Source organism: Drosophila takahashii, chromosome X (assembly GCF_030179915.1).
Source record: "Drosophila takahashii strain IR98-3 E-12201 chromosome X, DtakHiC1v2, whole genome shotgun sequence".
Lineage (NCBI taxonomy): Eukaryota > Metazoa > Arthropoda > Insecta > Diptera > Drosophilidae > Drosophila > Drosophila takahashii.
This window is the reverse complement of record NC_091683.1, coordinates 4,898,553-4,924,387: the sequence shown is the minus strand read 5'-3', so window position 1 is coordinate 4,924,387 and position 25,835 is coordinate 4,898,553. Positions and strand designations below refer to the sequence as shown.

Here is a 25,835-nt window from a genome sequence, read left to right as displayed (position 1 = left end):
AAATTCGAAAAAAGTCCGAAATTTAACATTTTGAACTTTAAAAAATCTTTAAAAAAAAACTGTGCCATCAAAAAAAAAATTAATGGTATTTTCGTGATCTAGGGGTCCAACACTGACAGAATTTGCCATCAATTGCTGGGGAGCATTTTGGCTGTAAACTAGTGTTATTTAGCTTTGCAAACTTCTGAGTGAAAAAGTTCTTATTTGGAATGTTAAACGATCCGTTTCTTCATCATTATTGTGCATGATCTCATCTCTTGTGATGCAGCAATAAAGTCTAATCAAAATTTGTTCGACCATCAGTCCCGGCAGAATCCAAAGTTCGAAATCTAACAAGAATCTTGTGACTTTGCGGAAGAATTGGGGGACGCGGGACGGGATGAACGGAAAGGAGCACGTGAATATCACGAGTAAACCAGCCAACCAACTCATCACAACATCAATATCAACGATCAATGACACTGAAATTGGAAGCGGAAAAAATTGAACAAACATTGGCCGCCAGTTGAGTTCAGGGAATTTATTTTCACTTTGGTCTGATGCAATTTTTTGTTTGCTTTATATTCCAATGAACCGGGGTTTTTATGTAACATAATATTGAAGAAAAATATACATTTAATGATATGATTTTGTTGAAGCTAAGGATTCCCCATGTTTAAAATTATTATCTGATAGCTTCTCTAATGACGTAATCTTTATTTCTGAGCACTGCATTTGCTCACATTTTTTTGCTCGACTTCTGAAGGTTTGTGATAAGCGCTCAGCCGTTCCCTTTTATTATTTTTAAAGTGCAACTTGTCGTAGAAACAGCAATGAAACACAGCTATCAATGCAAAACGACTGCACATTCCCCTTTAGATTAATCACCGCTTCGACAAAAAATAAAACAAATGTGCAAATTAGGCGAGCTAAAGAATAAACCAGTTCCCAGAGTGACGACAAAACAGCTGCGATAAAGCAGTAAATGGGTTATGAACTGAAAATACAAAATACAAATAAGTAAAAAGTAACTCTCCCAGCGGAAAGTTACAAGATCAAAAAAATGATTTCAAAACAATGTTACGATGCGATTATTCAGGTTCAATGCACCTGGGCAGCAGTCTATTTGATAAGAATATAGCATATCAAACGCCTGAAAATATCTGCCGAAAGCAGGCATCCAGCAAACAGGAAGCTCTCTTTCTCTCTCCGTCAACCCAATGCTAAATAAATTTGTCGCAGTTGGTTTTGTTACACTACTGTCAACAACATCAGCGGAACTAAATGGGGAAAAAAGAGGAAAGCACAGCGAAACATTCAACTTGAACAATCCATTCCGAATATTAAATACCCGGTAGTAACATTTTTAAATAAAGAAAAAACGTATTCCAATGTGCAAGGATATATCTTTAGCATCTCTCCTAATCTGGTATTATTATTTGGTTTATATAAATAAAATATACAATTTTTATTTTATATAAAAAATAATTTAATAATATATTAAAATATTATTCATTATTTAAGGGTGTTTCAGAGTTCTATCTTTGAGATTATGGCTAGTAATCCTTCCAACGCACTCTACACCACATATCCTGGTTCAGGACAGATAAAGGAAGAGGCACACACACACACATAAAATCACCCACTTATGGACATCCATTAGGAGTGGGTGGCGTAACCAACTGAGCAACAAGTTGGAACAGGAAGGAAACAACAAAAACAGAACCCACTGCCACAGTGCTGCCATTCTATCCATTTAATTGCTATTATAATATCACTCCTTTTAATAGCAATATTAATATTTACCAAAGATATTTCTATAAGGAATTCAGCTTTTTTAATAATAATTATTACAAATTAATTGGATGAATGGGATCGAGTCAATATAAGTATTGTGTTAGTTGACATAAAATAAACTGGGGTGGTTCGGCCGTTTCTGTGGCTTTAATTGTGAGTTGGTGACAACATCTTACCGCAGTAAAAGGCTAGTTTAGTAAATCAACAATCTGTTGCCGGCAGAGTGTCAGCTTTAAGTACTCGCATGCAAATCCCACGTGGTTGTGTGCGGTGTCATTGCCCCACTTCCTCCCTATCTTTTTAGAGACCAACAATTATCGATTCTTTGTCAAACTTGTACGACAGTGCTGCAGATTCAGATTCAGCTATTATCTCAGATATTAAATCCTTAACTTAAAATATCGAATACAATTTTGCCACAACTTATTATAACATTCCAATATGACATAATTTGTTGATTTTTTTTCTTTTTAGTTTTTAGAGGAAAAATTTGTAGAATATTGCATTTATAGTACCGTATGTAAATTTTTTCTGGTTTAATTTTTAACTGTTTGTAAAGCAATCATCTAAAATCTTGTGCTTAAAAAGTATGCTACAAAAATCGTATTTTTAAAACCTCCACGAACATAATAAATTTAAAATTAAATATAACTATTATAATCTACCCAGTGTAAGGTTTAAAGCATAAAGTACCTAAAAAGTGTACCTATAGGTACAAGAGTCTGGGCTCACACCCACGAGGGCTCACTGTGAGCACACACACACGACGACGCAACAAGTTAACAGGAGAGAAGGGAGAGAGCGAGATACGGAGAGTGGGAGAGCAAGACCATTTGCGCAACTGCAGCCGAGTCAAAAAAAAAAGGCCAAGTGAAGAACTCAAAGGGGAGCCAAAGAGAAGGAGGAGAGGAGAGCGTGCAAATGCAACGCAACAACTGCAGACAAAGAACGAATGTAAACAAAGAAGCAAGGCGCACTGTTTGTGGATTTTGGCAAGCAAAGTAAGCAACTTCTCTCGCTCTCTCCCTCTCCTCTCCCACTCTCTCTCTCTCTCTATCGACATTAGAACGCGATCTTGAAACACAGCCACACCAACAGCCCCCCACACACACACATGGACATCGTGGCGACTCTCTCTGGATGGAACGGCACTGGGGCACAGTGGGTTCCAAACAGCGAAATTTCGGTCAAATTCGGTAAGTTTCCTTTGGGCCAACTCTGATTCGCAGTCCTATGTGGATCTTCCTTCCTTTGCATCGTTAATACTTAGGATATCACAAGGATAAGCAGTCTACTTGATTACCATTCAGTTGGGAGGCTAAGAATAATAATCACCATACTGTAGACATTTTATAAAGAAGAGTCCCTGAGTTATAAAGGCAGCGATTTCGGTTTGGCATAAAAATTTAGAATAAAAAACCGAAATTTAGGACCTTGTGTAAGACATTACAAAGATTGTGTCATTGCTTGGGATGAAAAAACAAAACTATAACTAGGATCTGGCTCTCTGAAGAATCAGTTTAGGATAAAAATTTAGAATAGAAAACCATAATTCGTCATTAATTCATAGATGTTCGATAAGAAATATTTTACGTGTGGAAGGCTAGGACATTTAAAGATCACATAACATAGATAGAGGTATAAAACAGAACTATAACTGGGACATGACTCCTGGTTCTAGTCTAGTTACCGTCTATAAAGAAGTGCCCCTCATTTTCTGAAGAATCAGTATCGGCGACTTCGGTTTGGGATACAAATCTAGAATAGAAAATCGAAATTCGGAAATAATTCATAGATGTTCGTTATGAAATTTAACAAGAGAGAACGCTATAGTCGGGTTGTTGTCCCGACTATCTAATACCCGTCACTCAGCTAAAGGGAGTGCGAACGCTGTGTCGGGTTGGTGTCCCGACTAATAACCGTAACTCAGCTAAAGGGAGTGCGAGGGAGATAGATATATAATTTTTGATTGCGTATAACTTTTTAATGAATGGTCCGATTTTAAAAATGTCTTCTACATTTCGATAGGTATAAATATACACAACAAAATTGCATTTATACTTCTCGGAAATCTTTAAAGATGTGGGCGCAGGACCCATTTTAAAATCGTTAGTGGGCGATTGTGGGCGTTAGAGGGGGCGTGGCGCTCGGCTAAAATAAACTTGCGCTGCGTAGGAAGCCAAAGAATATGTGTGGGAAATCTCAACCTTCTAGCTTTTGTAGTTTCTGAGATCTCAGCGTTCATACAGACGGACAGACGGACAGACGGACAGACAGACAGACAGACAGACAGACAGACAGACAGACAGACAGACGGACAGACGGACAGACGGACATGGCTAGATCGACTCGGCTAGTGACCCTGATCAAGAATATGTATACTTTATGGGGTCGGAAACGCTTCCTTCTAGCTGTTACATACTTTTGCACGAATCTAGTATACCCTTTTACTCTACGAGTAACGGGTATAAAAATCACATTACACGGGTAGAGGTAAGAAACGGAACTATAACTAGTTCGGGTTCAAGTCTAGTTGCCCTCTATAAAGAAGTGACCCTTATTTTCTGAAAAATCAGTATACACCGATTATGGTTTGGGATAAAAATCTAGAATAAAAAACCGAAATTCGGAAATAATTCATAGAACTCATTATACATAAGTAAAAAACGGAACTATAACTGAGATCTGTTTCTGGTTCTAGCTAACTTTGTTCCACTGTACGACGACGGTAACGGCGACTGAGGCAGCGGCAGCGGCGGCGGCGGCAGTTAGGCCAGGGCACCAGAGCAGCGACGGGACGGCAACGGGCAAACGGCAAACGGTAGTGGCAGTCAGTATTCAGTATTCAGTTTTCAGTATTTCAGTATCGATTGAACAGCCGCGCGTAGCTCATCGAAACCGAGGAAGCGACGCGACGAGAGAGCGAGCGAGACAGCGGACAGGCGACGACGACAGGGTAAAGGAGAGGAAAGGGAGACGGAGACGGAAGCGGAGACGGAGACAGAGACGGAGACATTCGAGCGCCTGCCGCCCCCTCTTTTGTAATAAATAGCGCTGTGCGAGGCGACCACACTACCAAACGGCAAAAGTCCGCTGAGAGCGACGCAACGTAGGCCACAAAGGCCCGCCCCCCAAACTCCCCCCCGGTGGAAAGACACAACCAGAACAACAACACACACACTCCACCCCCTTTGACAAAAGGGAGAACAGAGTGAAACAGCTGGTACAGAAAATATAAAAACCCAAGCTGACCAAAACAAAAGCAGAAATTAGCAAATGACCAAAGGGAATTAAAAAAAAAAAGATAATAAACCCACAAAGTGCCTTATAAAAAAAAAACAACCCACCAGTTCAAAAAATTTCAGTGTGATAAGAAAATATCATAATAACCCAACTCAATCCCAAAAACATTTTCCGTCTTTTTTTGATTGTTTTTAAAGTTTTGTTTTTGTTTTGTAAAGTGCGTTGTTTCGAAAATCAAAGAAATGGAAAAATAATATAATTAACAAACCACACAACTGGCAGGCATAAATTAAGAAAATCGAAAAACACAAAACAAATCAAAAAAACCACAACAACGTAAAAAAGTATCCATAAATCTATATATACTACACCTCATATATAGAGAGACCTAAAATAAAACTAAAACAAAAACAAAGCAAGTCCAGGAAAGAAAAACAAAAAAAAAACAGCAGAAGCAGAAGAAAGAGCACAGAAGGAGAAACGAAGAACACAAAGACAGCAGAAGCAGAAGAAGAAGCAGAAATGGCAACCAAACAGCCCAGAAAAGTGGCCCCCGATGGCGGATGGGGATGGGTGGCTTGTTTTGGCGTTAGTTTGGTCAACGTAAGTTGTTACCCGATTAAATACTAGATTTACTAGACTCACAACCCTTTCCCCACCCAACAACACAACATTCCAATCAATTAGGGTAAATCCATGGCTAAACCTTTTATCCAAATTCAGAGCTACACAATATTCCCTTTTCGCCGCCTCACTTTCCGCATTTGCACTTAGGATAGGTTAGTTCCCAATACCCCATTTCATAGTTATTATATGGCTCGTGGTAAACTTGTTTTCATACATGGACGAACGATAAGATTCAAATGAAATATGACGAAATTCAATATGCTTCTGGTCCTACCCGCAATTTCCCGTGTTTACACACCGATTTATGGGGCTACCACCTGTAATGGGGCGGCACTTGGGCCAATTTCATTAATAATAAATTCCCTAATAGACGTGTTTAAACAAACTAACAACCAAACAAAAAAAAACAAAGGAAATAATAGGAAGGGCGATGTCGGGGGGCAAAAGGCATTGCATTTTATTAAATAAATGATAATTAACTAGCTGGTTATTAAACTATTTAAAAAGTACTTCATTATTTATGGTAATGAAGTTAAAAAATTGAGATTAAAATATATAATACCAAGACAAATTCATCTTGTTTGCAATAAAGTAGTTTGTTCTATCAATTGCGTTTTATAAGCTTTTACTATATAAAATATAGTAATATATTTAATTTTTTATCAGATTTTATATCGAAAACTCTCTTTAAATACGTTTAAAAAACTATTAAATCTTCTTGCCGAAACAGCTGCTTCCCAACTTCGAAAAGAACAGACAGAGGGATACTTATAGAGGGGGTGCAGTTAAAAGGAGACCACGATCATGGCCAAAGAGTTTTCTGTGGGTTCTCAGATCGCATCTGTCTGGCGGTCACGCACCCGCCGCGTGATCTCGAAAATGCGTCTCAACAGTGTTTTTTTTTTCTGTTTTGTTTTCAATTTCTGTAGTTGGCTCTGGCTCCTTATATGCCTACTACATACAACATTGTTTTCATTTAGTTTTATTTCGTGCCTCTTGTTGTTTTACTTTTGCAATCTCGCCTGAGGCCCCAGAGAGGTGATGGCAAACAAAAAAAAATTTGTATATAAATCAATTGGCACACTTTTTCGGATTTAATATCACAAAATTTTAAAAAATATATTTGGATTTTTCCCAAAACAAATAAACACTTACCTTGACACATTTTTAAAAGTTTTGCTGTCATCTTGATAAACATATTGTGAGTGCAGATTTTTAATAGTTTTTCTGTCTTCTTGATAAACATATTGTCAGTCCAGATCATCATTAATTAGGTGTCCCTGTTCGCATCTTTTATTTTATAATCACAACCCTAGGGAACAACAAAGACATGGTTAGTAAGTAGTAAAAACATATCTGCAATGTAAGGAGAATTGTATTTAGAAAGAAAAATGAGCTGAAAAAAATAAAATATTGATGGCATTGTAGGGTTTTTTTTAAAGGAGATTCCACCTGAAAAGAGTCCTATATTTTTTATATTTTATATGTAAATCACAGAAATTTCAGAAATATTTTTGAAATTTTCCCAAAAAAATAAACACTTACCTTGACACATTTTTTAAAATGTTGCTGTCATCTAAATTTTTAATCGTTTTTCTCTTTTTAATGGTTTTGCTGTATTCTTGATAATTATATTTATTGTCAGTCCAGATCATCATTAATTAGTTGTGCTGTTTCGGTTTTCTTATTTTATAATCACCCTAGGGAACAACAAAGATATTATTAGTACAGTGAAATCTGTAGTTGTAACTTGAGAATAATACATAAGAGGATTGCAAAACAGATCTGGAACTAAAGGAATGAAAATATTATAATTATAAGGTTCTTCAAAAAAGATTTTACCTGAAAAAAAATGTTTATATTTTTTAAATTTTATATGTATATCACAGAAATGTTAAAGAGATATTTCGAATTTTTTCAACCATAAAAACACTTACCTCGACACATTTTTAAAAGTTTTGCTGTCATCTTGATTTTTAATTGTTTTCCTGTTTTTAATAGTTTTGCTGTCTTCTTGATAAACATTTTATCCAGATTATCATTAATTTTGTGTACTGTTTCGCTTCTTTTATTTTATAATCACCCTAGGAAACAACAAAGATATTAGTACAGTGAATAATACATAAGAAGACTGCTAAAATAACATATCTGAAATTTAAGAAAAATCGTATTGAGGGAGAAATATGAACTGAAAGAAGAAAATTATAGATTATTTTTCTAAGGAGATTCCTGAAAAGAGTGAAATATTTGTTATTGTTATATTTGTTATTTCCTCCAATGCCACGAAATCAGATCATGTCAATTATGCAATAGTCCTAAAATTACCTTCCTTCCATTTTCCATACCAGCGAAACCCAAGCGACTTGGTAGTAAATGAGTCGAGACGATGTGCAATTATAAATGCTAATTTGTGTGTGGCCAAGCGAAGATCTCGAAAATTGACAGCATTACTTAGCCTAGCAGTTATGCGTACTCAGTGAGGAGACAATGATATGAGCATTATAGGTGCTTATATCATATCATCTGGGTGCCGTCGACGACTCTGAAAATAATCAACGGAACAGATGGGGGGATATGGTTAGGATGTGAGCACACATTGAGTGCCAATGCCTTGGTCATTGAAGCCAAATGCGTTGTGACAAGATTATTCGAGGGCAGTTTGATAACTTATTATGCGACTAAAATGGGAGATCTCTAAAATAAATGTATAAAATATCATAGGTTTCATATAAAAAATTCTTATATACCATTGAAATATTTCTACAATTTAATTTGCAAGTATCGTATGATGGTGTGATAGCTCCTCAACGATCCATCTTAGTCCACTTGTTATATTTATCGGCCAACCCATGATGACCTCCTCCAGCCAATCCCCACCCAACATTTGTTGCAACACAAAACAAAACACTAGAAACGCGCCATTTGCAAAACAAATCGAGTGTTTGGCACGGAATTTGCCTTTTGTATTTGGTATTTTAAAGAAAGAAACCACGACACTTGGGGATGTACTATATGAGAAATGATAGGTGGGGAAAAAAATTCATAAATTTCAAAATACTACCGTAAAGTTCGCACGACCTTCCCATAAACCCAAACAGGTGGGCCGCGAAAAAACAAAAATCATCTTTAATCATCTTCTAATCAGTCGATTAAAACTGTCCTGAATCATGGCCGTGCAAATATATCCCATGGAAACAAGATAGATAAGATATATTTGTGACCCACTTGGTCACACGACCAACTCTTATAGACTTCGACTCCGAAATCTCGAGTAGTTTGTGTTTTCGTACCACTCGTTGGTCTTGGTAGAAAATTTAAAACACTCGTAAAACTTAATTGATCCTCGGCACAATAGAATGAAAGGTGCATGTATATAAATATATAGCATATAGAGCGAAAACAAAATCGATCATCATCATCATCGAAAATCGAGAAAGGGGAGAAGAAATATTGGAATATTGGGGTTAGATTGCGACTGACTGATATGCCAATCACTCGATTATGTGTTCTCGCTTCGATTGATTATAGGTTAAGTTCGAACGACAACTAATCGCAATCGCAACTTTTGTTTGTTTTCGTTCCTATATATACGTTATATACAGCTATTTGACATTATCTTTTGGCCAGGCACACGTTTAATCGCTTTTAAATCATTTACGAGGCAAATTAGCACTTGAACCTTATACAACACGAAAAACCAATAGAGAAATATGTCCATAAACCATCATAAACAATACATTTTTCGAAGCTGGTGAAAAACAACATGAGTATGAGTATTGCAAGTCAAGTTGTTGCCATGTCTAGAGGACCTGGACCCCTGAAGAAGTTTATTTTTCTTCGTTTTCCATACAATCTAGCCGGAAGCATGACCGTAAAAACGTTACGAAATTTTTATTGTTCACTGATTTAAGAATATTCTTGCCGTAATGGTGACTTAAATTATTCATTTAAATGTAAATAATCAGCGGGAAAATGTCATAAGAAAATATAGGTATAAGGTGACATTTTCTTAAAATCAGATAACCTGAGGATCATCTAAAAATATCAACTGGAAATCAGTTAATTATAGAAGTATTGTAATAAAGGACTTATTAACCTAAAATACTCGAGTATTACGTATTTAATCGTCTGATTAATAGGATTAATATTATTTTTCCGAAATTTGCGTACATATTGAGTTCCTAGTCTGGGCGCATTGTTTAAAGACCTTATCAAAGAAGCAAAAAAGAAAAAAGAAACGCGTCGCGTCTGTCTGTCTGCAAGACCCTGGACAATGATAAAGAACCCAACTCGTCGACTATATAGTCAAATATCCGCGCAAACCAATTGGAAATTCGCTGGAAAGTGTTTACGTAAGGCCCCCAAAACAAAGAGCAGCCGCCGAACCCATTAGCAAAAGCACGTGACCGATAAAACCAACAGAGATAAAACTATGGAGACACATATAAGCAAAAAATAAACTCAAGATATATAAAATTCTATTTAGTCTCAACGGAATAATAATTAATTTTTCTAAGACAAAGAACGTTTTTTTCTATATATGATATATGTGCTTATCACTGCGATTAATCATTACTTATCATCGCCCTGTTTTAACTGCAATCAAAAGTGTAAATACGTATTTCAATTATTTACGTAGTCCATCCGATAAAAGCGTTATACGATGTGAAGGTTCAGTCAAATAAATAAATCAATTTAATATCTCAATTTAATTTTCGCCCCAAAATGACAAAAGGATATTTGTGTGTGGTGTTGTTATGCAAATAGTAGAAAAACAATGAGCAATTTAATTAAATTTTCTGCGAAACCATTGTTGGAAAAACTCAAAGGCAAAAAAAAAAACGCTGAGGGAAAATTATCTGAAATCCGTGGGTCAATTGATTGACTTTGCCACCCGTCAATTTTTATTTGATTGTGATTGATTTCCAAACGTGTTTTTTGTTCAAACATTGGCGACTACTGACTGCAAATAAAATCTACATTTTATTGTTTTGCGAGTGGCTCTTTGGTTGCCCGTTGATGATGATGATATTTGCAAAACAATTAAAGAACACAAATCAGAAACCAAAGATTTCTTCGCCAGTATCTCACTTTGGACTTTGCTCCACTGACTTTGAATCTACTATTCGTCTTTTGTTGTTTCTTTTTTTCATTTTTGTTTTTTCATTCCCATCTGTTCTTTTTTTTCTATCCACCTTTTTGCCGAGAATGTCGTCTGATTTGTCGTCTCTGTTTACCTATAAATTATATATGGTGTTTTGCTCGCCTTTGTGTGTTCAGTGTCAGCGCAATAATGAATACCAACTTAATGTTGTGGGTGCTGGTGCTCTCTTTCAGTTTTTCCTCCGAAGTAGCCGGCACACTCGGGTTCTAAATTGCGTTCTCTGCTGGGATATATAAAGCATTTTAGTTTTCTGATGTATGAGTGTTTCATTTATTTGATATATAGATGTTCCTGCATTCTTATAAAATTTTTGAAACCAAAACTTCCTTATTTTTAATTTATTTGAAATATGGATTCCTATAAAATTCAATTAACATCAAAAAAAAGATCTATAATTTTTTTTCGTAAATATTTGATATATTTTAGTTTTATTTCATATTTTGTTTGGATTTGTTTAAGCTTAAAAAAAATCTTAATTTCATATATGGATTTTCCCGCATTCCTTTAAAATTTATTTGGCATCAAAAAAATATCTATTATCTTAAATCTTTATTTTTTCATACTTTTTTGTAAAAGTGAAAGCTTTGAAAAATATTTCTTGTTTTTCAGATAAAAATTTAAAAAGAGGGTGTTTATAAGTCAGCTGGTTTTTTTTTCTTGTCATAAGCCTTTTGTTTTCTATTTGGAGACTACCAACCCCGCACTCCCTTCCAAACCATTAAATTCGAAAAGAAAAAGCGCAGAACGAGTAATTAAATATAGAAGGAAGAGTCAGTCGTCACTGATTACTATATATTTTTGTTGTTATACCCTTGCAGAGGGTATTATGATTTCAGTCAGAAGTTTGCAACGCAGTGAAGGAGACGTTTCCGACCCCATAAAGTATATATATTCTTGATCAGCATCACAAGACGAGTCGATCTAGCCATGTCCGTCTGTCCGTCTGTCCGTCCGTCTGTCCGTCTGTCTGTTTCTACGCAAACTAGTCTCTCAGTTTTTGAGCTATCGGGATAAAACTTTCCCAAAAGTCTTCTTTCTATTGCAGGTAGTATATATGTCGGAGCCGACCGGATCGGACAACTATATCTTATAGCTCCCATAGGAACAATCGGAAAAAAAAAACTTTAAAAAATTCTAGCTTCGGTGTTTTTTGAAATATTACCTTCTACTTTTGGGGATGTTATTTTTTAAATATATCTGAATTTCGAATTAATTATTTAAAAAATCGGACTACTATATCATATAGCTGCCATAGGAACGATCGGAAAATTAATGGAAAAGTAATAGGAAATAAATTCTAGCTTCTTTGGATTTTATTGTATTATCTTCTACTCTAGAATATGACTCTTTTTAAATATTTTCGAATTTCAATTTTAATTTGATCAAAATTGGACGACTATATCATATAGCTGCCATAGGAACGATCGGAAAATTAATGAGAAATATTAGAAAATTGAACATTTTTGCGATTTGTTAATTAATAGGAATGATCTGCAAGGGTATATAAGCTTCGGCTGGCCGAAGCTAACTTCCTTTCTTGTTTTTGTTTCGGTCTCTGTTTCTGTTTCTGTTATCATTATCAGGTGCGATTAACACATTGGTTCATGGGGCTCAAGATGTTACCGAAAGCGAAAATCCCCCCGAATCAGCAAGTGCCATGCCAATTAAGCTTAAAATTTAGCACATCAGCTTAATTGATAATTAGAATATTCGGATTTTGATTAGCGATAGAGGAACTGCTGGACATGTAAGGCGGGCGTGAGACATCGCGTTCTTGGGAACTCTATGAATTGTGGTCTTTAAAAGACATTGGATTATATGTAAACCCAAAGTCTAAATTATTCTAAACATTCGAATTCATCAAAGTTTATATGTCTAGCATATAATCCCGATGTCCAGCAATTATCATCACCCAGTGTTTGACCGATCTGGCGACCGTTTAGCATTCTACCAACGCATGCTCACCCAATACGTCATAAAAGTATCCGGCATGCTTCACTCGATTCGAACAATCTATATCTGGACATGCCCGCACATACATACTATATATGTATATATATGTTTCGATGTGAAGTGGCATTAGTGTCGTCGCACTTCGAAAGCCAATTAGAACATTTCCGAATGGTGTTCAGATAAGTTAACGTCTTTCAAATCAGATGGTTGTTTCAAATGGGAGGGGTTTTTGGTGGGGGCTTTCCATTATCTCTGACATTCGGGGGTCAAAAAAAAAAAGAATGCCTTTCAGTTTTATTAAAATAAGGATAATTGCTTTGACCATTGAAATATTTTATCCATTTAAAAAGTCAATTATAATAAAAAGTCCTTATAGAGATGACGTCTGGGAATTATTCTGGATATAGATAGAAATATAGCATTGAATTAGGAAATTAATAAATAAATACCCAAGTAAAATATCTAGAAACCAAAAAAAGTCTCGCTTAATTCCGCCAGCTAAATTTCTCGTTAATTGTGACGTTTCATCTTTGCACAATTGGTAAATGTGTGTGTGGTTTGGCCTCTGTTTTTCACAAATGAGAGCTAATTTCTTTGACAAATTCCGAGTACCAGGCGCGAGAAAAACAATAAATAGAATTAAAATAGAGCACAGTAAGCGTTTGCAAAAAAATAAAGTAGAAGCACTCGTGCAAACAAGATGCGAACGGACGCCTTTAACTGAGCAAACACACTTCACACAAAGAAGCTGCCCACAATGAGCATTCGCATTCGCAAGTGAATGCTAAAACCAAACTATATGGATATATCACATAAGATACGATCCGAGATCCCCCGGTGATCCCAGCCAAAAGTGTGCGGTGTTCACTAAATGTTAATTAAATTTTAACAACTGCTAAAAGCGAGCGCAGTCAGAGAATCGATCTATTGTGCATTTGGCTATCGCACGAGATTTGGAAATGGTTTGGATAGGTTATCAATATGGGATATGGGTGCTAATTCCCAATCCACGCGCCAGACATTCTTACCCCATAAACTAAGTGGTGATTTTCAGACGTTTTATAGCTGGGGTTGGCAACAAAAACAGCTGCATATCAGCCGAGTTGCAGATGTTTAATCTTGAGGTCCATAAAGTCAGTAGAAAGCCATATATGATATAAAGGAAATGTACTTTACTTATATAAAGATCAAATTGATATTATTTTTTAAAGAAAAAGTTAAATATATCAATTTAAAGTAAATAAAGATTATGTTTATCTTATTTTTTGTATTATTTGTTCGAAAAATCCTAAATTTGGTATTTTAAAATAGTGATTCTATAATTTTTATGAAATAACTGATATGATAAGAGATCAAGTTGACATGCTTAAATTAATAATTTGACATTAATTATATCGGCTTTTTATTGATATAAAATAAGATAGATTTATATCAAATTTGTGCATCGTCAAGATGACCACTATCACCACACTTATAAGAATTTAATATTAATTAGACTGAATTTATTTTTAAATTTACTTAGCATTGAGTGGTGAATCTAATTGCGGAAAATAGCCACTGAGTCAAGCCAATTTCCCTTTCGATAGATAATTCCCTGAAATCAATACCCCAAAATAACAAGAAAAACAAAACAAAAATAAGTAAAACGTTTTTTGCCACAAGGCTGCAAGGCAAAAAAGCAGAGAAAATCGCATGTAAACTTTCTTCGCTACCCAATTTATTTTTGCATTGGCCTCAACGACGTCACGTGATCGTGATCAAAAGACAGCAGAGAATATCTGGTGGCGGCGGCAGAAATAAACGAACCCCAACAAGCTTTAACAACCTTAACAACGGGTCCCCAGTCCCCCAATCCACAATCCCCAATCCCCATCAATGTCAATAGTCAAATGCACATGTGACGACGCCGTCTTGGGGCAAATCCGGTTTTTATCCACAACAAAGGCCGCCAGCAGCATCAGCAGCAGCTGATGCTGCCGATCACGTGACTGCGTTGTTGCAAGTTGCACTTCCCCCGTGGAAGTGAAAAAAAAATCCAAACTCGTTTGCAGCTTACAACAGCACAAACACAAACAGCTGCTCTCATAACTGTTTCTGTATCTGTATCCGATGAATGTCTATCTGTATCTGTATCTGCTACTGATGCTGTGTATCTGCACAGATGGAAAAACAATTAAAATATATTATAATTAAAAAATATTATAAAATAGAATATTTCTATTTATTATTATATGTGAAATTGGAGTTCCTGAAAATATATTTTATATTGTTTGTTTTATTTTTAAAGAATATACCATTATAATGCCTCATAGAATATTCATATTATTTGTACTTTCTTATCAAAACAGATCAGTAAACTAATATATTATCTTTGTATTTAAATGTTCAAAGGATATTTTTTAAAATATGTTATTTAAATTTATGAAATCATTTGCGTTCCTTTATTTTGAACACGTTTAAGAATTGCAAAAACTGAATATAACATGATAATATATATTTTATCAGTTATCATAATATCTTTATCATAATCCCCAAAGATCCTTTTAATTTTTCTCGAGTAAATGAATCACATGATTGTGATCATGTGCAAGCTACCAGCAAAGCAGCTTCACCACCAGAGCCATCAGCCCCATCCGCTCCGTTTAGTGCCCCATTTACAGTAGAGCCTCACTAAAACAGACCACCAAAATCGAAAGTAGTATGAGGAGAAAACCGCTTTAAAATAAATCTCAAAGATGTGCATAAAAAAAATAATAAATTAATTTTTAAAATATAAAAAAATCATTAATACTATCGAGTTTTAACTGTACTGCAGTTCAATTCGGATTGGATCGGCTTGGCTTGGTTTGGCTTCGCTTCGCTTCGATTCGATTCCATTCGATTCAGTACAGTTCAATTCAATTTCGAGTTCAGCTTTGTGACGGCTTTTGTTTTATGGCAATGTCGAGTCAACTTTTTGTTATTGTTTCGTTTTTGTATTCATCATTATTATTTTTTTGTTGCCGTGCTGTTTTAATTGAAATGTTTGGGCAGCGGCCGAATACCCCTTCAGTTAAGTTCAGTTCATTTGAGACGTCGAGTTGAAATTCGTTCGCTTGGGTTTGGTTCGGTAGTGAAATGTACAATGTACTTCACAATTAATTGCTTCAATTGCCACGAGGGCCCAGCAACAGCAGCAATTTAATTTCAATTCGAACTTATTAACTCACTGAGGATCGTCTTCTGTTTTTGCACAGAAAAAAAATCTATATGAAATAAGGTCAATTCTACATTATTTCATATCAATAAAAAGCCGATATGATATGTCCAATTTATGATAAAATACCAAATTTAGTATTTTTTGAACAAATAATGTAAAATAAGATACGTTTTAACTTTTTTAACCTTAAAAAAGCTGATATTTTGTCAATTTTTTTTCTGTGTACTTTTATTTTTTTACAGCTTTGTAAAATGCATTTTGTTACTTTACTGTAACGTTTTATATTATTTCACCACACAGAGGAGCTCTTCAAGTTCAAGGTACTCGTCGAAAAAATGAAAATTATGTAAATTTACATTCGATGAAGTCAAGGTGCTACCGAATCTGTATGGAATCCATTGAACTGAACGGGTTAACAAATCGCATTACCACCCCTTGTTGTAAACTTGAAAGTAAATCGGAATACTTAAAAATCCCACATTTCAATGCCACCGAATTATTATTAAATGTTTAATTTTAATATTAGAAATGGAAAACCAATTAAAAATAACCAACCTTTATTATTTTATATTCAATTACAAAACGTAATTTTCCGCACAACATGCTATATGAAAAATGCGTGTGTTGGGGGTACGAAAATAAATTCATTAAGCATTCCCATTCCCAATTACACAATTTTACAATTTCTCTAGATGATTACCAGTAATTGGCCGATTCAAGCGTACATAAAAATGAGCTACTAACTTCTGAAGCCAATTACCGTCGTCGCCAAAGCGATCCGGAAATTAACCTGGGGCCTAACTATTCACTCCTTATCAAGATACAAGAAAAAACAATGGACAGTAGAATACCCAGATACCATTTAAACATATTTAATAAAGTTCAAATTTTGAAGGACAAAACACAAAACACCGGAGAAATGATGAAATATCAAGTTGGAAGCATAGAAAATGCCACGCAAAACTTAATGGGAAATCGATAGGATGAATGGACTTGATTTACGACGGCGGTCAAGAGAGCCGACTTCTCGAATGAAGAGGAATGAAGAGGCGGCGGCGGAGGAATCAAATGACGTCTGCCCGACAACGTCATCGAATCGGGGGTGACACATTATGATGGCATAATAATATGGGTTATATCCACCACATCCCATCCCAACCATCCATGCACGATTCGCACGCAGGAAAGAGACACGAACTTTGGACTTGAAAATTGATAACACGCCAAAAGTGAATTCGAAACCAGTACCACACACGCGCCGCCAAGTGGTTCCCAAAAGTCAAAAGCCCCCTGTATAATATCTTTCCAGATAGACAGTGGAACTTTTTGTATCCCGGCACCCAGGCGTGCTGAATTTACATATTGTGAAATAGGTTTAGGTTTCTTTAAAAATAAAATAAATGAAAGAAAATAAAGTAATTATTATAAATTTACTAAAAATCAATTTACAATAGTTTATTGATTTTTAAAAAGTCTTTTTCTTTTTTATAATTTTTTTTTCGAATTTTGTTGTTTTTTTTTTTACGTTTTTATGTCAGTCCGATCTTAAATTTCTTCTTATATTGAAATATAAAATATTTTGTTAATATAAAGTAAAATATTACATGAATAAGCCTTATGCAATCAAGATTTATAAATAGCACACATCGATAAATAGTACTCGAAATATATGCCTTTTTTACAACAGAAATTAAAGCAAAATACCTATTTGAAACGTGTGGCTTCCGATTCGGAAATGTAATTTATGAGTACTTGGGCGTTTGACATCTATGAAATGTTTAGAAAAGCCAGAACAAAAACCTTGAAAATATATAGGCATACACCACTCACAAACTGAAATCCATAAATCACATAAGTAAGTAGTTACGATAAAGCTTTCTGACCTGAAACACAAAATATTTCCAATCCATAAACCCTTCCAATCCAGTTGATTGAGCTGCGACGAGACAACGTGTTAGCCGCGTGAAGGGCGCGCTGGCGAATTGTTAAGTAATATTGTCTATATAGGGACCGCCGCTACGATTATAGATATAATATATAAAGCAACTTTCGTTGCGAACACTCAAGTGTCACGTTAATTTCACGCAGGGCATCAACACCACTTGTAAATTAGATTCGAAAATATTGCACGAAATGTTTAAAAATAAGTTAGCAGCTAATTGTGCAAATTTCACATCTCACAACTCAGTTCCCTCCCCCTCTCTCAAAATCATATATATATAAATCAATAAGCTGATTTGGAGCAATATCCGAAAATCAAACAAACAGAAATCCCAGAGATCTCATCTCTGTTCCCGACTTGGTTGTTATCGGGTTTGTTGTTTGTCTTTGGCTGTTTTTCGCTAAAATTGTCGAGCACAAATATAAGAAAGAAGAAAAAAAACATGTGTGTATATATATATTATATATTCATATATGTAGCACCCACCAATAAACAATCCCCAAACAGCAGGCAAAAGTCTAGCTAAAAATGTATTTACACATTACAATAAACCCTCTCAGCCGTCGTCGCTGTTGAAAATGTGCAAATTTGAAATGAAAACTGGTCGGAGATTATTTGTTGGTATTTTAGAAATATTGCTGAATCGAAAAACACGCGTTGATTGAGATTTCCTTGTTATAGCGGAAGTTTAACTAGTGCTGGGCATTAAAAGGCATATAGGTTGTCTTAGTTTTAAAATTATATTTAGAACAATAATAATAATAAATATTATATGACCAGAAATAAATAGTGTTCTTTACTTATTGCCTGTCAAAAGTGTCTACAACTATTCAATCTATACGAATTGATCAATCAACTGAATTTGACCGTCTTGAAATCAAAGTGTGGGAACCTAAAGCGAATTATGGAACCCCCATATCATCGCCATCGACTTCACCCCCACCGATCACAAACGATTGAACCATTTTAGCAACTATATTGACTTCGAACACCGAGTGAGCGCGTGTTGTTTCTTTTCCCTTCAAATGTTTCTCTTTTTCCTCCTTCAATTATGAGTTCTGATAATTGAATTATCAAGCAATTAAGGCTTTTGACTGAAACGCCCCATAAAAGCTCATATACCTAGAGGGACGGGCGCCGTAATTTAAAAATTCGAAAATCAATAAGCACCAAAGCGCAATCAATAATAATCGCAGCCCAGCCGCAAACAAATAAAACACTTTAAGAAGCCCATCCATCGTGTATACATATGCTTGGAGGGACTAGAAGGTTTTATATTCAAAGTTTGCTGTAGGTTCTTTGAATATCCATGGGAAATACGACGGAAGTTTAGACGACCAGCAATCTTTAAATGCCAATTAAACCTAAACCCTTTTTATAAACTTTTATTTAACGATTTAATGCACCAAATAGGAAAGTCATTAAAGTTTAACAAAGTTGGTATAAATTGTCTGTATTTTTATTATAATAAAAGTAAAGAATTCCCTTTCAATGTTTTAAATTCAATGTATTAGTAAATAAATTTCATAAATTTTTTAATAAAAATTCTTTTTTTTTACAATTTTATTTTATAAATTACAAAAGTAATTTAATTGTTTCCTTCTTTATTTCATTTTTATAAAACAAATTGGACAATATGAATTATTTTCCATTTATTGTGTAATAAAAATATGTGAATACGAATTATTTTAAATTTTATTGGAGAATTTAAATTGGATAATTTATCAATTTATTTGATAAAAATCAAGCAATTATTACTATTTTATAATTGGTATTTTAGACATCAAAATAATTACAGACCCTGGTTCATTCGACATTAAGTCGACTTTCTTTTAAGAAACCATATTTCGTTTAGTTGTCCTCTAAAGTATACGAAAAAAACCGAATTGAAATGACAGCCCACCACCGGCTGCAATCATCTAATACCAAATTCACGCCAGTCCACTTTATAGGCCAACCCACTTTACGAATACAAATTAGACATGCTCGAATTTCGAGTCATGACAGGCATCAGGCCACAGATATGACCACCAGTAGTTAGTTGTAGGTGGTTCCGCAAGGCCCAAGGAAAACGAAATAGAATAGAAAAAAAAGAAAGAAAAATCCATCAATCAAATCCGATCATGAATGGAAAAGAACGCTGGTCAGAAGATTCCGATTCCAAGTCCCTGGCGATGATAAGGAGCTGACGTGGTCACCTACCCATTCAGATGATGTCCAATGAAATTGCACAACCGATAAGGAAAAAACAGGGGCCTGAAGAGCCCACCATCCATCCATCTGAAGTGCATCGATAATGGGGTGTGTAGTGTGCTGACTTTGGGTTTCTTTTTTTTTTGTCCACTTGCCCGCGCCAAAGGGTTTTTTTCGATAAGGATTGGGGGTTATTTTTGCGATATGGTATTTGGTATATATGGTTATTCGTGTGATGACGTCATTGTATTGTGTCAATTTCTCTGTTTTCCATTCGCAATCCATTGCAAGAATGCCATCCATGTCGCACTGATAATGATAATGAAATGGTGGTTATGGCTCAGCGCCCTCTCTTCCACTCTACGCGTAATTCTTTCCCCCGAGTTCTCTGCCTCCGCAGCCGATAAATCACGCGGCGGCCTCTGAACGCGGCAGATTAGCTCGCACAAATTGGCCCACATAAAAATACAAATGGAATAAGAGTAATACCAATGTTCGCTCAGCAAGTGTATAATTTATGGGGCGCCAAGCGATCAGAAATCGAAGCACGATTAAGTTGGATGAGAAAATAATAACTAATAATAATAATGCCATAAAGCCCGTCGATAATCTATTGGAAATCGAGTAGGAATGGAACAAAATAAGAGCTTAAATTAGTTCCATTGCTTAATTCCGTGGTTCTCATTAAATTTTCAATGGATTTTTTTAAAGATCCTTACGCCTTATCAAAAAAAAAAAACAAGAAAGGCAATTCGAGGTTTTAATAATAATAATACTCATATACTGAAGAGTAGAAGATAATAAATCAAAAAATAGCAAAGCTTACTTTTATTATAATTTTTCCGATTATTCCTTTGTCAGTCGAGCTTGAAAAAATTTCGAATTCCTATTTATTAATATTTAATTTGTGTTTTCCCTTGAAAACATTTATATTATTAAATCGATGTTGTCAAAATATCGAAAAGATCGATAATTTGTAAGCTCTATTTAGTTTCGATAACTCGAGACAATAATTTCGGATAAATCAACCTCAAGTCGATAGTAATTTGAAGACCAAAGAATGGCAAAGTGGCAGGGAAAATAATCCCAATAATCATTAAAAATTATTAATCGATAACCCTTTTTCTCTTTTTTAGCTGGCCACCCGCTCGATTGAGCCCTCGTTCGGCCTGCTCTTCGGCGACACCCTCAAGGATCTCAATGTGGGCACAACGGGAGCGGCGATCATCATCAGTGCGCTGGACGTGTGCATGAATTTCTCGGGCCTCTTTGTGGGCCCACTGCTGAAGGAGTTCTCCTACCGCAAGGTGGCCATCGCCGGTTCGCTGCTGTGCGGCTTGGGCCTGGCGCTCACATCGCCGGCGACGAGCATGGCCCACATTCTGAGCACCTATTCGGTGATCAATGGCATCGGTGTCGGTCTCTCTACATCCGCGGCCTTTGTGGCCCTCAATCATTACTTCAAGCACAAGCGCGGTCAGGCGGTTGGCCTATCGATGGCTGGGACGGCCATGGGTATGTTGATAATGCCGCAGCTGGTGAGGATTCTGCTGGAGGCTTACGACTTCCGGGGGGCGGTGCTGCTGCTGGCGGGCGTGGCCCTCAATGCCACGGTCGGTTCGGTGCTGCTGCAGCCGGTGAAGTGGCACATGAAGGAGGAGTTCGACGACGAGGAGCTCATGTGCATCTCGGCCCTGCCCACCCCGCAGCCTCAGCTGACGGTCGGCGGCGGAATAGGTGGCGGCGCAGCGGCAGGAGCGCCCGAATTCAAGGTTATCAAGGAGGATGGCAACGAGGAGGATGCTCTGCCCGAAATGAACACGCTGCTGTTTCACAAGCATCATGCGCATCAGCATTCGATGCGAAAGAACTACTCGGAAATGGCCATGAACACGATGAATGGCAATCGTTTGGGACTGCCAAAGAGGCCAACTTTCCCACGAATCATGTCCCTGGCCGGCGTACAATCGGCGGCTGGCGGAGATTCGGGCGGCTATACATCGCAGGCGGAGGTCAATGCCACGCAGCTGCGCTGCCGCAAGGCCTCGGTCACCTCGAACCTCTCCTACATGGACTTCACCGGCTCCATACTCCAGGTGCATCTGAACACCGGCGACGATGAGTTCGAGCAGAACGATCGCGAACTGCGACGCGTGGGCACCGCCACGGGCAGCATCGTTCTCGGCGGTCATCGCGATAGCTTCATCAAGATGAAGCCCACCGAGCTGGACAAACAGGCCGAGGCGGCCGCCGCCCTCGACGAGGAGGCCAAGAAGAAGGCCAAGAAGCCGGGCTTCTGGCGTCGCTTTGCCGATCTCCTGGACATCGATATGCTGAAGGACAAGATGTTTCTCAATCTCCTCTTCGGTCTCTCCATTTTCTATGTGGCCGAGATGAACTTCAAGATGGTCACGCCATTCTTTTTCGCCAATCTCGGCTATCAGAAGGCCGACGTCGCCTTCTGTCTCTCGATCACCGCCATTACGGATATCGCGGCCAGGATTGTGTTGCCGCCGATCTTTGATCGCACCACCATCAAGAAGCGCACCATTTTCCTAGTCTCCATCATCTTTGTGGCCCTGACGCGTTCAAGTAAGTTGGTAGGCTAGTAAAGTTAGCAGTTAAGGGCTTACATACAACGATAAACAAGTGGAAAATTAATAGCTGCTTAAAGACGCTTGGAGATATTTTAATTAAGTATTAAACTGCATGATTTAATTTTAAAATATTTGAAACAAGCTCAAACTCAAATGATAAAAAAGTAGAAAATTAATAGCTGCTTGGAGATGCTTGGAGATATTTTAATTAAATATTAAACTGTGTGATTTAATTTTAAAATATTTATAACAAGCTCAGAAATATTAGATTCGCTGCTATTCATATTTAGATAAAATATTTAACGTCAATAAAAGGAGGACTTTCATTTAAATAAACTAAATTTATTTAATTTAATATTTTCACATTTAAAATTAATAAAAGAGGGTGTACCAGTGTGGAGTTTTTCAACTAAAAACTAAAACTTTAATGATTTTTTTTTAATAATGTTTTAATTGATATTAAAATGACATATTAAATATGATATCCAAAAATAAGAAGTATCCATCAAAGAATTATGATGCACACTTTGTATAGTGAATCTCAAAATGTATTGCTATTTAAAATGAAATTTTTATTTTTTGGCGAAGATAATATAAAAAAAAACTAATTTTCGACTAATATTTTTAAGTTTGTAAGTTTCTAAAATCAGTAACCCTAAGTAACTGCCTACAAATTATTAAAAATACCTTTATGGGCACAATGGAAAAATATCGTATTGCATATACTCTATATACATATTTTCCTTTGCATTTCCAATAACCAAACTCTAAAATCTCGACTTTTTCAGTTATGGCCGAGCAAACGGACTGGACCCAGTTGATGATTTGGCTTTCGATCTGCGGCTTCTTCCGCGGATCCGCCCTGAGCAACTTCACCCTAACTGTATCCGAATACTGCTCCCTGGAGAAGCTGCCCTCGGCCTTTGGCTGGCATCTGGTGGGCAAAGCCCTGTTCGTCATCACATTCGGACCACTCATCGGTAATGACTATCTATATATATAGCCCAACTCCTTACTAATTTTTTAAAATCACTATAACTCACAGGCCTCATTCGTGATGTGACCGATAGCTATCCTATCTGCATTCACACCCAGAGCGTGTGCATCATGATTTGCGCCATTGCCTGGGGCATCGAGTACCTGGTGGAGTACATCCAGTCCAGACGCCGCACCGCCGATGCCGCCCAGTTGCCCACCCAGGATTTGGCAGCGACAACGACGACGACGGGACAGCCGGATGTGAAACTTTAAGATGGCGATGGACAGGAGAGGAGATGCAGAGATCGTGGGACCAGAGAGATCTATACTTTAAGGAAGACAGTCTCGCCGCAGGGCGGAGGATTTCCTCCAGCGAGTACCCAAATTAACAAAAGAAAAAAATATATATACTTAAGAAAACGGGAGGCGGGGCCCCAATCCCCCGAAAATGTATTAAAACTCAATTTAGTTAAGTAACGTTTTTTGATCTTTTGTTTTTTTTTTTTTGCAATATCTTTAGTGAGACTTACCATCTTGGAGAGACATAATCACACACACACTCCATACCACACACACCCACACACATGTAACCATAAAAATATAAAACATATATTTAAATAAGCAGGATTTGTCAGTTTTAGTTGATATGATATAACTAAAAAGAAGTGCGTTTAACTCTTAATGTTATAAACCCCAAAAAAAGAAATTTTGCCGTTCCCCTTTTATGATTTCCCCTTGAATTGTTCTCTCTTTCGTTTATTAGTGAACTTGTATGTGATAGTTCAAAGATAGTTTTGTAATTTAGAAGTTAATCACTACTTATAGAAATACTGATATCTGCATCGGAAAATACATCGATGCGAAAGGAATGTTGAAAATTGATCGGCTTTAAAATGTACCTTAAGAGCGATGTTAAGCAACGACAAAACAACTAAACTACTATATAAACATAAATAAAACAATATATACTTATATATCCTATGTATGCTTGAGACAACAACTTTGGTATAAGGCTAAGTGCGATGATTGAACTGAAGAAATATACAAGAAAAAGATCAAATAAGACGAGATGATGGACAACAAAAGTATCGAAAAGCTCGCCAAAGGTTATTTTTCTAAATTTTAAAATGAAAACGAAATGCCACAATATATACATACATATATATTTACAACAATTGAAGATTTATAACAGCGGCGAGGTGGAGAGATCAAAATCGATAGGAAAATCAGAATCTTGTTGTAGATCTATTAGATTATACCTAACCAAAATGCAACTTAACCCAACCGATAAGCAATAAATGCAAACAATCCACGCAACTTTGTGGACCAAATGACCAAGTAAACGATGATATGTAGCAAACTTTTGGGCTCGTTGAGAATGGCTACACTGGAAACTAAACTATTCGGATATACAATAATATATACACAAACTATTATAATTAAGTATATTTTGGGTACTTAAATTTATCATGGAGTATATATATATTATATACATTTTTTTGTCGAATTAGTTGATAGTAACGAGAGCGATTTTGATACAAGCGTATGAAGCGAACTTTTGGAAATGTATTGCCCGATATTGTAGCCTTATAGAATATAGTATATTGTATCAGTATATGAATATGTGTATATTAAATTGCAAAAATAAATTGATGAAAAAATAACGGTAAAATAATTTATTTGAGGTTAGGGTATTTTCTAGAACGAAAAAAAATCATATCAAATTGATATGCGCATGGTATTTATACGCATATCACTTTTACCGATGCAATACCGATTTCTCTTTCTCGGAGATTCTCTGACTTCGAAAAAGAGAGCAATAAGAAATGAGTTTTTATTCGAAATTTTAAATAAACTACGTTAGTAAGTAAAGTCATCATCTATAAACTCAGAGATCCGGCCAAGATGGAACGAAGCATCATTATCACTTAGATGGAAGTCATTTATAGAATGGAAGCTCATGCGTCGGGGGCAAACAAATGTAATGCGTGAAGAATAAATAATAAGTTTGTATAAATTAAACACAAGAACACTCTCGTTGGAGGAGGAGGAATATGACTGACAGAGACGGCGACCCACGAGGACTGTGTTGTAAATCTGGTGGCAAACCTGTCCGAAGCATTAGTTCTGGAGGCACAATTCTTATCAGTTGGGTTGCTTGTC

At 36.3% G+C, this 25,835-nt stretch overlaps 1 protein-coding gene across 1 annotated transcript; it reads left to right on the top strand.

Annotated features, from left to right (window-relative positions):
• Window positions 1–4,630: 4,630 nt before the first annotated feature.
• On the top strand, window positions 4,631–25,336 carry LOC108066884 (uncharacterized). The gene is made up of 4 exons (XM_017155606.3): window positions 4,631–5,622; window positions 21,234–22,689; window positions 23,483–23,674; window positions 23,740–25,336. The coding sequence occupies exons 1-4, from the start codon at window positions 5,542–5,544 to the stop codon at window positions 23,943–23,945; spliced, it is 1,935 nt and encodes a 644-aa protein (XP_017011095.1). The 5' UTR covers window positions 4,631–5,541; the 3' UTR covers window positions 23,946–25,336.
• The last annotated feature ends 499 nt before the right edge of the window (window positions 25,337–25,835 follow it).

Bases quoted from the DNA above. Each gene is read 5' to 3' on its own strand.
- LOC108066884 (XM_017155606.3), top strand. From the start codon at position 5,542: ATGGCAACCAAACAGCCCAGAAAAGTGGCCCCCGATGGCGGATGGGGA. The intron at 22,690-23,482 runs GTAAGTTGGTAG...CGACTTTTTCAG, and splicing joins TGTGGCCCTGACGCGTTCAA to TTATGGCCGAGCAAACGGAC. The intron at 23,675-23,739 runs GTAATGACTATC...TATAACTCACAG, and splicing joins CACATTCGGACCACTCATCG to GCCTCATTCGTGATGTGACC.